Source organism: Phaethon aethereus, assembly GCF_964289735.1.
Source record: "Phaethon aethereus genome assembly, chromosome: 3".
NCBI classification, from domain to species: domain Eukaryota; kingdom Metazoa; phylum Chordata; class Aves; order Phaethontiformes; family Phaethontidae; genus Phaethon; species Phaethon aethereus.
Genome location: NC_138576.1, coordinates 67,023,969 through 67,037,497, shown reverse-complemented (window position 1 = coordinate 67,037,497; position 13,529 = coordinate 67,023,969). Strand labels below are relative to the sequence as shown.

Here is a 13,529-nt window from a genome sequence, read left to right as displayed (position 1 = left end):
CTAGCACTTGCTTGTGGAAGAAGTCTGTTGTGTACCAGTGTGGACCGTCTCCAGGCTTGTCTTATGCTTTTCTATGCAAACTGGTAAAAATAAAGATCTAGAAATAGTAATTCAAAACTGCGTTTTGGGGGAAGAGAGAGAAGGTAGCTGGACCGGCAAAGGCTGGTAGTAGCCAAAGCATTCAGATCAAGCTGTTGAGCAGAAGTCTTTTCAAGCTGGGCTGCTGCGGTACTACAGCTGTTGAAATTCTTGACCCATTAAAACAGGAGTCTGAACAAAACAGCACACTGGATGTATCACAGCTGAAGTTCATGAACTTGCTTTGCAGTCAGCATTGGTTACAGTTCAGTTGTTACACAAGTGCATCATTGCTGCGGCTTTACAACATATTTTAAAGCTTTGATGTAGAAGCACGCCCTGTGATAGTCAAGTTCTGCAGATGATATGGGGATTTATACATTTAAGGGAAATGGGATTTGATCCAAGCCGAATGAATTTTTGGGAGGAATATGAAGTGGTAGAGGCAAGCTGTCTGCCTCATTTAGATCCAGGGACAAAAATAGATGCTGCATTGGAATTAAATTGAGCTGCTTTTTTTAAAGTTGTATTTAGCATGAGATATTTCTTGAAAACAAGATTGCCTTTGTACAGCTCTGCTTTTATACAGCCTGTTTCATCCACACACAGAGACCTGTGCTTTCTTATCCCCAATTTACAAATGAGGGACTCATAAAGAGGCACAGAAGGAAAGACAATAATTTTAGTTAGCTTTACTAATCAGAGACCTTTGAACTAGGGCGTCTGTTCTAATTATGGTCCCAGCCATAGTCGTTCTCAACAAGCTTTTTATCTTGAAAAGTTACCTCCCTGAAATTCCCTGGTTAACTGCGTAGTCCAGAGTTACCCTGGTTTTATCCATGTCTTACTACAGTGCTGCAAGCAGGCAGAGAGGCAGCTGCACCCTTGGAGAGGTCCCAGTTTGGTAGGTGTGCTCAGAGCATGTCCTGGTACACAGTGGTGTGACCAGTCCCACACAAAACCTAACTGTGGCTGTTAGATGTCAGGTGGCAACCTTTTTGCCTAGTGTTTAGAGCACACTGTTAGAAAGTTGGAGATTTAGCCTGTGCTCACCCCATCCTTAAAGAATTTAGTGTTTTTCACATAGACACAATTTTTTCTTAACTTGCAGCATTTTATTATAAACAGTTGTTGGATGAAAAGCATGTAATCCTCAGAAGCAGAGATGCTGAAATCTGCTCCTCGTGAGAGGGATGCCCACAGTGTTGGACCTGGCGCTGATCATTACTTGTGTGGCAAGGACGAGAGTTAAGGCACCTCGGGTTCTTCCTTAGTTGGCTTTACCCTGAGGTGCCTCGCTATATATCCTCGAGCTGCGGGCAGAGTGTAGATACCTGCTCGGACTCAGAATTTAGGAGGCACATACATGAATTTAAATTGTATCGTGTCTCTCTGTAGATGTAAAGTTCTTGACTGGACCTAACGTGGAGTGATTTGCTTGGATGCAGCAATGCCGGGTTGGGAGTCCAGGTCTTCTGACACTCACTCCTGTCTGTCACAAGCCCACAAGGTCTTAGTTGTCTCAGCTTAGCTGGAAGAACAAATGCAAAATATGCATGAAGCAAATTAAAATGATATGTAATTATTCATCAGCTTTGAAACAAAAGGTCCTCTAAACTAAAAAGCCGTGACATAGTACGTACTGTTATTATTAAAGTCCAGTGTGACCTATAAAGTAATGGGTCATTTTTTAAAAGTTTGGTTTTACAAGAAAGATTTATATTGTACTACAGTCTGTCTGGTTTGAGGTGAAATTTTGAAAAGCTACTTGTAAGATCGTGTTTGTAGTTGTGACTTAGGGAAGAATGTAGTTTGTGGATATTTAGAGAAAAAGGGGTTAGCTGTGATGTTTGAAGATTAAAAAAAAAAAGTTTTTTGACCTCGGGGAGTAGAGTAGTTTTCCAGTGATATGTGTAATGAATGGATAAATGTGTTTTAATATACTAGTCAGCAGATTTATTTCTGAGGTTGACAGTTTAGCTGACTCTTGCAGTTAATAGCCTCTCTCCAATGAGGGGGAAAAAAAAAAAGGAAAGAAAAAATCCCACTTTACAAAATACAAGTTACAACATGAAGGGCTCTGCCAAGGAGTCACCCTGACTTTAGCTGAGATAATTCTTCAAGCATGCAGATGCAGCTGTCAGCTCGTCGCTTGTCCCTTCTTGCTGAGAAGGAGACAACAGGGAGTGGTGCAACTGCAAGCGAAGCGTGTGCTGGTATTTCCCCTTTCTCCCTCTGTACTGGGGAGTTTCTGTTCCAGCAGCTTTGGGCAGCTCTGCCAGGTGGGCAGCACATCTGATCCTCTGGGAAGCTGCCCCTGGTCTGGCTGGTGTTATCTCTTTGGGTTTTAGCAATTGGTCTCAAGTTCCAGGTGCTGTTCTTCACCATGAGGCAAATTCAGATGTTTCTGGGCCATTACCTTTCTGTCTTTTATTGCTTGACCCATCCCGTGGGATGGCTAGTTATACCAAACTAGTCGGAGCTTTTAGACATCTGAATAATTTTGATGCCAAGTTCCTAAGTTTATACTTGTGAATATTATGCTAGTTGAATTCTTTAACCAGTGTCTTTGCTGGTTACTAACAAATACCTAGAAACACAGAAAAGTGGATTTTTTTATATTAAACTCTTTAATACTGTGGTGGGTTGACCTGGATGCCAGGTGCCCACCAAAGCTGCGCTCTCACTCTCTTCCTCAGCTGGACAGGGGAGAGAAAATATGATGCTCATGGGTTGAGATAAGTGCAGGGAGGGATCACTCATCAATTACCATCATGGGCAAAACAGACGCGACTTGGGGAAATGAGTTTAATTTATTACCAAACAAATCAGCATAGGGTAATGAGAACTAAAACTAAATCTTAAAACACCTTCCCCCTACCTCTCCCCGCTTCCCAGGCTCAACTTCACTCCTGAATTCTCTACCACCTCCTCCTGAGCGGCGCAGGGGGACGGGGAATGGGAGCTGTAGTCAGTTCATCACACGTTGTCTCTGCCGCTCCTTCCTCCTCAGGGAGAGGTCTCCTCACACTCTGCCCCTGATCCAGCGTGGGGTCCTTCCCACAGGAGACAGTCCTCCACAATCTTCTCCAATGTGGGTCCTTCCCATGGGCTGCATTTCTTCATGATCTGCTCCAGCCTGGGTCCCTGCCCCGCGGTGCCGTCCTTCAGGAACAGGCTGCTCCAGCCTGGGTCCCCCGCGGGGTCACAAGTCCTGCCAGCAACCCTGCTCCAGCCTGGGCTGCTCTCTCCACGGGGCCACAGGTCCTGCCAGCAGCCTGCTCCAGCATGGGCTTCCCACGGGGTCATAGCCTCCTTCGGGCATCCCCCTGCTCTGGCAGGGGGTCCTCCCCGGGCTGCAGGTGGAGATCTGCTCCAGCGTGGAGCTCCATGGGCTGCAGGGGCACAGCCGGCCCCACCATGGTCTTCACCAGGGGCTGCCGCGGAATCTCTGCTCCGGTGCCTGGAGCATCTCCTGCCCCTTCTTCTTCACTGACCTGGGGGTCTGCAGAGCTGCTCTCACATATTCTCACTCCTCTCTCTGGCTGCAGTTGATGTGCGCAGGGGGTTTTCCCCCCCTTCTTAACTCTGTTACCCCAGAGGCGCTACCACCGTCGCTGATGGGCTCGGCCTTGGCCAGCGGTGGGTCCATCTTGGAGCTGGCTGGCACTGGCTCTGCTGGCCACAGGGGAAGCTTCTGGCAGCTTCTTACAGAAGCCACCCCTGCAGCTACCCCGCTACCAAACCCTTGCCACGCAAACCCGATACAAATACATGCTTGTGAGAGCGCATCTGAGTGTGTACGTGTGGATGTAGGCAGCTACAGAGCCTAAGGCCTGATCCTGCAATGGTAACGTGAGCAGTGTTTGCTTATATGAGTAATCTCATTAGGGCTAATTTAGTGGGTGATGGCTGCGCGTTCAGGTCCGAGGCATGGAGGACCGGTGCAGAGTGGTGTCAGAAAGCTGTGGCGCTGCACCTTGGGGACGGGTCCCAGGCTCAGGTGGGGTCCAGCCCTGAAAATCAGCACCTGGAGCCTTTCTCCCTGCAGCCAGGCCAATACGGGGTGCCCTGAACCCAGCAGGTGAAAGAACAGGTTTATGAAGAAGCCTGTGAAAATGACACCTAGTCTTGCACAGTTCCCTTTACAATTTAAAAAAAAAAAAAAATTCTGGAAAACTTCTGAGACCAACGGGAATCCTTCTCCCTCTGACCAGTTCTGCTACTGGCAGGGCAGTGCATTTTCCTTCATGTAAGCTTTTAAGGTACTGCGACTAGTTTTAATGACAGGAAGCTCGGCAGGCACAAAATGTTGCTGAAGTTGGCTGAAGGAGAAGGAAGGAGCCAGCGTATCCAGTCGCCTCCCAGCAAACCCAGCCGTCCTTCCGTCGCGGAGCAGTGCGGCGTGTAGGTCTGACTAGGCAGACGAGGTGAACATTAATCCTGGTTTACCACAGTAATACCATGTCAGACGAATTACTGAGGTATCAGTGCTGTGCCTTCTGTTCACTCCGGTGATCTGTAGCTCAAATTATCGGGTAAGAATATGGTTTCAAGTTGTTGGAAAGGCAGTAAATTGCCTCTGCATGCGGGATTTGCTACTGTGTGTTACCAGCTCAGGATCAAATGCAATTGCATGCGAGTTCCTTGTGTAAAATGGAGAGGAGATCTGGGATGAGAAGCCTTGGAGGGATTTTCATACACTTGGCCTGACTGCCCGTCACAGGGGCGATAAGGTTTTGTATGGAGAGGTTGTTATTCACAACAGCGCTGGATTCGGTGCTGATGGCTCAAAACTGGTGTAGAATCGCAGACAGCTCGGTTGAGCCCTCGCTGTCAGTGTGGTGCTGCTGGTACCTGCATGTTCCCCCACTTACCAAGCAGGGAAGGGTGATGTGCTCACCTACTGTTGGCGTGAAGCACATCCCCAACACACTTCTGTCTGATGCCAGCATTTAGCAAACCCTGCGGTAGTGCAATCCCGAGCCAGACATACAAGCGGTTGGGTATATGGCGGCGACTCAGACATAATTGTATCAGGCACTGACAGCTTTGACACATCTTCTTCTGTCATGCATCTCCTGAACATCATATCTACCCTATTCTAATAACTGTGGAAATGATGAGGGGGGCTTTTGGTTTTTGGCCACATTTCTCACGTGCTTTTGTCATGCTTAAGTAAAGCCACCCTGTGAACAGCAAAACTCAACTTCAGGCAAAATTTCCTTCTCTAGGAAGGGTTTAACTTATACCACATAAATGGGGATAAATTATGTTATAATATAATCTGACTATGGTCATTTTTAAGCAACGTTCATAATACAGAGGAGGTTTTGAAGTTTGATCTATCACTAGTATAGGAGAAGGACAAGAACTAACCTATGGTTTTACTTAGCCAGAAAAGCACGTGCAGGGCAGCAGCGGATGACAGGCAGCACCCGTGCGCACTCAGCCCCAGAAGCAGTTGGTGGATGAAGGGGAGGTAGTTCCAGCCTTCATGCGGTGGCACTACCCAGCGCAGCCACTGATCACAGTTGCCAAGGCTCTTTCCTGGTCCTCTGGGCGAATGGTCAGCGTTTGTGTAAACAAAACAGGTTCATCTGGGACAGAAACACGTTATTGTGCATTTCGGGTCAGATACGTGCAAGTTTATGACTTTGAGCTTGACTGCAGCATGTGCTGCAGATTTGAACTGGCAGGCGCATCCTCAGGAACAGGTGTTTGTGTCCTGCCTAATGCAGTCTCCTGGGGCTTGCCTTGGTAGTTCTTAGGTAGAAACATGGAAAGGCTGTGCACGCTTTTGTGTATTGGATAATGTGGGTAATGGCAGCCCTGCTGCTGGGTATGTTCCTGGCTCAGCTAGCGCCGACGTATCATCAGATTCTTAAAAGCGAAGGTTATTAACAACTGGAACTGTTCTGTCCTTCTGTTCCCTAGTCATCTTTCTGTCTCTGAAATAACCTGCATACCTATAAGAACTTTTTCACTAACTCGGTGTATAACACTCTTTTGTGTTTGGGATTGTGGAAATAGGACAAGGTATTGCTCCTCCGGGAAGAAGGAAGCATGTCTGGGGTCTTTCCTAGAGTAAGACTTTATAGCTTCTTCCTGGGTATATTTTACATAAATAAAAAAAACATTCATCTGAAAAATACAAACCTTATTGCTTACAGAAGACAATGGGCACCTTTAAAAGTAGTGATGAGATGGAGGGAGTGGCCCCAGCTAGAACAGTTTTTAAACAGCAGTTGCCACCCTTAGTTTGACAGCAACAGTAGCTTCAATTAGGTGCAGTGATTGACCTTGTGTTGCGCTTCTGGGCTGTTGCACTGTGAAGGAAAAGATACCTGCCTAAAACCTCTCCTGAGGTTTGTCGGCCTCAGGTGCCGTCCAGGGTGTGTGTTTCCTGCTGTGCTGTGAAATGTATGGTGACAGTACATAAACAGAAAAGCTGTTCCTGGGGACAAATCACCTTGTTGTTGTTGTTCACCTGGTGGTTTGTGGCAATTCTCTTGGCTTCTTCAGCAACATCGCTCCAATAGCTCCTGATGTTACGTGGATCTTGTGTTGTGGACAAATGGAGGTTGTGAGCTTGATAAACTGCCAGGTTTTTTTATTGTCAGTCCACTTGAACTTGTGGTGGACTTGAAACCTTCAGTGTTGACTTCTTTAAGTTTTTGGAGCTCTTCTGGGCTTTGTGAAGTGCACTATTCATCATCTTCATCTCCTTGGTTAGGAGAATAAATAAGGTCAAGCAATTAACAGAGGGTGCGTCTATCATGCTCCATAAGAGCCTGTTGCCCTTGGGGTGTGCAGTGATGCCTGATGTCGGAGAGTCACATAAGTGGCCAGCCAGGGCCCTGGGCCTTATCCCAAGAACAGGAGGAAAAATAACTGCATCCTTACGTACCCCTTAGGTTGTCTTCATGTTTGTTTTGTGGTGATTAGTGACTGATCTGAAGGTAAAACTTGCAGTGTCTAAGCTGACAACGTAGCATGTTAACCCACGCTACAAGTCGACGCAAGTCTTTGGACTGTCTTGTTCTGCCGCAGCCCCCTTATCCCTGTTGATTTATAGCTCAAACTGACAAACAGCACATCAGGGTGCTCACATTTGTGAATGTTATGTGCTGGATCTGCCTGGATCCAGTGCCAGATTTGGAAGGGTGGTGGAGGAATTTGTTCTACTGCGGTTGCTGGCAGTCGTTTTTCACCCCCCTCCTGAAGTGCAGCAGCTGTTTGCCAGATGCGTGCAGTGTCAGCATGCTCACGCGTGCAAAACAGGTAAGGAGGGTTACCAACCCTCTGCTCCTGAGATGTAGCAATTCATCTGGATCTCAAAACCCACCACCACTGCCCTGGAAACTTGAATTGAGAGAGAAGTGACAGGTTCATGCCGTACTGCCCTTTTTGACCCCATATGGAAACATGCGGTAGGCCAGGACCTACGTCTGGCTCTGATGGAAATGGCTAGCTGTCAAACTTTAAGCTTGCCTTCTAGGCGTGCACGTGCAGATACAGGGGAGTCCATACTGATTAAATCCTCATAGAGCTGTGGCTGCACTAGGTCAGTTAACGCATTGGCATGGGGTCCTCCAGGCCTCAGTCTGAGAAGCATCTGAGTATACCAGAGGAACTGGATGATGGAGTTGCAAATTATAACTCCGCTTAATCATTTGCCAGGCAAAAGCCTCTCTAAAACCTAGCCCTCTATATAAACATTGCAAGTTTTCTGTTTTAAGGAGTATTAAAAAGATCAAGATAGGGACATAGATGATGCAATCACAGGAACTCTTTCTCCAGCAAGTCATGTTAGAAGTGCTTTGTATCTAATGCCTGTGTATTGTGCAGAAATTTCAGTTCCTTAGACAGAAAAGTACCAAATACTTAATTTTCTTTTTGCTTTCCTCATTTTTCAACAGATTAAGATATCTGTCTCTGGAAATGTAAAGCTAACAGTCTGACTGGGCTGATGAGTTTGGTTGCCGCATCTTGAACATTTAGTTTTTCCTTATGCTCTGGCGTCTGTTATTCTTTAGCACAATCACACTGAATATCAATTAGGAGGCAAGAAGATGATTGTGGAAAACTTGGGTGAGGGGAATGAGATGCTGACTGTGATTTTGGCTGTTTTGAGTGGGGGTGCGTGTTTGCTCTGAATTCTTTCTGAACTTTGAAAACTCTTCAGTGTTAAACTACACACGCTCTGCAGCGACATGAGATTTTGAGATCCCTGTGACTTGCATTCCTCTCGCTAAAATCACAATAAATGGTCTCTTCCGCAGGCAGGAAGACAAGACAAGTGGTCAGTGCCAAAGTTATTTAGCAGATGGTGCTTGAGTAGTAAGCAACATCATCGTTTCAAGTGTAAGGCACATAATGGATGTCTACTGGCCTGGGAAATGAGACCCCCGGCGTTACTCGCATGCTTCCGTCTCCCATCCTGCAAGATGCTACCATCTGTGCAAGACACGGAGCCAGGCCTTACTTAAATAAAGAAATAAATCCATTTCCCCCTTCTTTCCAAAGCTCTTGACATCTCTGAGTTAAATAAAAGCCATGTGTATATATGCTATGTGTGGGCATATGTATATAATACATGTGGGGGGAGGGGAAAATATAGATACCAATATAAGAAATGCACCTTTGGGTTCTGTTACTTGGGACAGACAATGCTGATGCATGGTAAACAGTTTCAGGAAAATGCTGTGTACTTTTGTAAGTGCACCGCACACCAATGTCTCTTGTCATGAATTAATCTCTTCTTTCTCTGTCTTTCGGCAGAGTGTGACAAGCTGCGGCGGGATGGCTACCGGAGCTCGCAGTATTACTCTCAGGGCCCCACCTTCTCCTCGTCCTCCAGTGCAATCTACGGAAGTTACCAGGATGATTATGAAGAAATTGAACAAAAGGTAATGGTGAGGGCAAAGTGCTGGAAAGAATACGTGCCTGGTGCTGTTTAATTGCCTTCCATAGCATTGTTCAAACAAGATAGGATTTTTACAAGATTGTAAAGATGCGTATTCCTTTGAATTACAGTGATAACAGGTCATCCGACTTCCGTAGTCTCTTAAAAATCTCAGTTCTACCCATGCATTTATATAAAGTTCCCACTGGCAAAATAAAGGTGTGAAAGCTGGATGGAGTTTGGTAACGTTCTGAAGGGGAGACCCCAGCAAAGCTGTTTTGAATCTGTTGTGTACATTCAAGTAGCAGGAGGAGCTACTAACCAGCCATCAGTGTACTCTGGTTGTAACATTGACATGTACACACTTTGGATTGCTAATACAGGTGGTTATGCAGTTTCCTTAGGTAGAGGCTTTGTCCTGATGCATCACAGCAGTTTTCATAAAGGCATCTAGAAGAACAAAAGATTGCCCACTAAATTTGGCTTATCAGCTTGATTTCAGTTTGCTTCATGGTTTTCATGTTTATATGCCCACATCTCAACTCCATGGATAGTTAGCTTAGAATTTAGAAATTAAACAGATAAAGAGAAGAGACAGTTGAGCATGAGTCCTAAGAAAGTTGTGAAGACATATTTATATATATATATCAATTTATATATGTTTCAATTATAGAACTAGTAAGTTGCATTAATGTTCTGAAGAAGAAAAGAAATTTTACTCCCCTGTCCTTACCTTACCCTATTGTACCTGCGGGCTCTGAAAGAGAAGCTACCTCTGGTGTTGCGGGCTAGGACATTACTGCTGGGGGGGACAGCAAGGTGCACTGGAGCCTGTCTGTCCAAACCTGAAATGCTGGAGCTCCTGGGGTTTTCAAGATAGATGTTGTAGAATACTTTGCCACAAATTACTGTTGCTTAGAGAAGGGGAGGCTATCCTTGATTGTAATGCAGTTAAATTTCTTTGAATCATTACTAAACCATATGAGCCTCTTTAGCACAGACCAAATAACTCTGTCTCTATACAAGGTGTGCAGATTCTGAGAAGTCACTTTAAAGGGTACAGTGTTTTCAATTCTGTCCTCTATGGCTTTTAATCACATAATAAAGGGTGTTGTGGAATAGGTACAGTCTCTCATTCAGGTGGTGATTGTACTATATGTGTGTATTGGCAGGCAATGCTGGAGCATCTTGTTTAGCTGTGTGTGGTATGTCCTGGCAGAGAGCAGATAATGTAAAGCACATTCATACTGGAGAATGTATTATAATGATAATTTGCAAAACCTTGCTGAAATCAGTGGAATGATTATTTCCACTGGGGAAAGTATTAACACATTGTTGCTATTAAGGTACTGCATGTATATGCACACATACATGTTATCAATTGGTCTTAGCCAATGCTGTGCAGCATATGACCATCTGCTCATGTAAAACTAATGCAAAATTTAAAAATATAAATACGCTTTTTTTTTAAACCATTTGAATGAGAGCTTATAAGCATGGGTGAGGTCTCTTAGAGACTAAGAGCTGTCATCCTTATCTTGGTTAAGGGTTTTTTTGAGTGTTAACATAACGTGTTACTGACAATTTCTGTGCATTCTGAAAAAAACTAATGCAACTAATTATGCTTCAAGGATAGGATAGCACTTACATTTCAAATTGGATAGTTTCCTTCAAATATTTCTAGCTAGGATGGGATGATTCAGAGCTGTGAAGACAGACAGTTGCCAAACTGGCAGTCTTGGATGTTACTGATTATCTCGGAACCTTAACCTTAAACCTGCCGCTCTTATTTGCAGCTCAGAAAGGCATTAATCCCGTGTAAAAGGTAGCATGAGTCTCCCTTCATATTGTACAACTGAGTGTTTAATGGTGTCATTTGACCAATAACTTTTTTTAATTGGCCTTTTTTTGTAATGGCCATTTGTACCATTTGTAAATGGTACTCTTTTTTAAGATGAACACTTACCACAACAGATCTCTGAACTTGAATTATAATCTCACTGGTAAAGTGCCAAGTAATTCTAATAAGTCTTATACCTTGAGCAAGTCATATTTCAGCTGTCAGAAAGTTCTTCATGACAGTGTGGAACTGGGGTCGGCAAAATCCTGTGATTCAAAATGTGAACTTCTCACCACTGGATGAAAGCTTTGTAGCTTTGTTATCTATTCAAAGCAAAAAAGCCAACATTTAAATTCTGTACATGCAGTACTTTAATAGTTGAAATTCGAGAACAGCAGAATAATGATGGATGGATGAATAGCTATTTACTGTTTGGCAATTTGCTTCTAAGGTGACATAATTGCCAACTTGCAGAAAAACTGTTTTGCTGCATGGTGATTTCACAAAGGAAACCATCTTTCCCTACTCTTTTTAATCTGCTTTTTAAAAAAATGCAGCCAGATATTCTGCTCGTCTGTCTTCGATGGAGACATAATATGAAACCATGGGTAGGTGATGTGAGAAGAGACCTCAATCCACAAACATTCTCAAGTTTTGTGGGGGTGGGTGTCTGCCACTAGAGGGTAATACTCATACCACAAAGCATATGGTGCAACGTGAGCCTTAAAAAATGTCTAAAAAAGCAGAACATTTTCTATTTCAAAGGAAAACCACTACGGATAAGCAGGCAAGTTAGCCCCACTCAAACCCAAGCAAACAAAATCAGAAAACACAGAAAGCTGAAGTCACTGAGTGGTAGTTGATATAAAATGAAGTTCTTGGAACTACCCTTTTGCTCTTAACGTTGATTCTTACAAGTTACATTAATGGAGCACAGGCCAAGCTCCACTGCACTACTGATCCTAATTGAGTTTGTTGGAGATTAAGTTGGTTTATCTGGGTTTTACATCTCAGTACTGTGATGAGTGTTCTTTCTTGTCTCTTACATACTACAGTCGGTGAGGCAACTTGGGAGCTATTCCTGTCCTATAGTATTGCTCTGTTTTCCCAGTGTCAAAGATACATTGAGCTGTTGCTTTCAAACTCTGGATCCCCTTATGTTCTGAAATGTATATGTTGTGTATATTAAATGTATTTGTTGTCTATGTGTTTTTTTCTCATTCTTTTTTCTTTCCCTTTTCATCACTCATTCGCTTTGTTTCTTTTTGTCTCACACAACAGTCTAGTCTGTTAGACTGCATCTCTCAGTCTTGCATTAGTGCCTGCTGTAACTTGGTTCCCTGGAGCAACAAGGTACCTTGCCCATGAGTGGGACCATCCAGCTGCCGTATCTGCAGCTTGATGTTACTTGTAGCGTTTAGCATATGTGCAGTCTTACTCTGCTTTTAGTCGTCAGTCGTTACCTGCTTCTGTTTTCTGTTTAAAAATTACAAATAAAACCAAAACTCAACTGCTCAGCAGAAGTGTTTCATGCCAGCTTTGTTTCCTTTATTTTTTGTCATTAATCTTTTTTGTCTGCAGTCAGTCCAGTATCCTCTATTTACTTGGTTCACTGAAAATTTTTTTAATTCCTTTTTGTCTACTAACATTTGCCTCCTTTGAAACCCCTCCCCAAATGAACACTGTGTTTTATTTAATTGGCTGCTTCATTAGTTTTAATTAGCCAAGGAAAAACTTACTGATTGGGAGTAATGTATTTTTTTTTTTAATTATGAATATGACCTACAGAGAGTGTGTGCTCCCAGGCATGCAGTATATCATGTCTTTACTCCATCTATGAAAATGTTTGTATGCCAAAAACTCATGGTATTTTTCCCCAGGTCCTGTCATTTGGCTTATGAACTTTGCCTTAATACAGTCTTAAGCTTTGGGAGAAACGGGGGGGAAAAAAGAGTATATTTGCCACTGTACTTAGCTGAACTGTTAGTCATCTTTTCAATATCTGCAAGAGACCATTTAGTATCTTAAGTGAAATTAAATGCATTGACTGTATTGGCATGAGGGACTTGAGGAGGTCTAATCCAAAATTTTGCCTGGTGTTAAGAAGGGCTAAAGAGGTTGAGCCCTTCAGTTTGGAGGTGGGAACGCCTGAGGGCCCTGAGGAATGGGCGCTGGCAGAACTGGAGGTAGTTCTAGGTGCTGGTGCCCTCAGCTGGCCTCCCTGCCCCGCTGCTGCGATTGCACGGGGGTGCTCCTGCAGTCAGCACACAGATCTTCTACTGCTTCCCTCTTTTTTTTTTTCTTTTTTTCCTTTCTTTTTAAACTCAGCCCGATTTACTGAGTTGAAACAGCAATACAAAGCATAAAGTAACAAAGCAGAAGGGAGTACAGAAAGCCTTTGAACAAACAAAAGAGTGTAATTCTTCGCTCACCACATACTCGCACTGTGCAATTGCTGCAGGAATTGTGGATGCTGGAAGTCTACATGAGCTGAGAAAGCAACTGGGTAGATTCTTGAGGAGGGGGAGGACTCCAGCCAATGCTGAGAGAATATTCAGGGGAAGGTATCCACTGCATGCATTCTCTGATTTAACTGCATCTATATATCATTGACTGGCCGTTATCATAAAACAGATACTAGGTAGGTTTCTAGAGCTCTGGTCTGATGCAGTATGACTCCTCTTAGGTTTTTAATCCCATTGT

At 44.1% G+C, this 13,529-nt stretch overlaps 1 protein-coding gene across 1 annotated transcript in view; it reads left to right on the top strand.

Moving 5' to 3' along the window:
- Window positions 1–13,529, top strand: part of NHSL1 (NHS like 1) — a gene marked incomplete at its 3' end in the record, with an annotated part of 187,001 nt that overhangs the window by 144,566 nt on the left and 28,906 nt on the right. Inside the window, exons 3-4 of the mRNA XM_081997888.1 lie at window positions 8,863–8,990; window positions 12,108–12,179. Coding sequence (XP_081854014.1) covers window positions 8,863–8,990; window positions 12,108–12,179 — 200 coding nt within the window. The remainder of the gene's footprint in view (window positions 1–8,862; window positions 8,991–12,107; window positions 12,180–13,529) is intronic.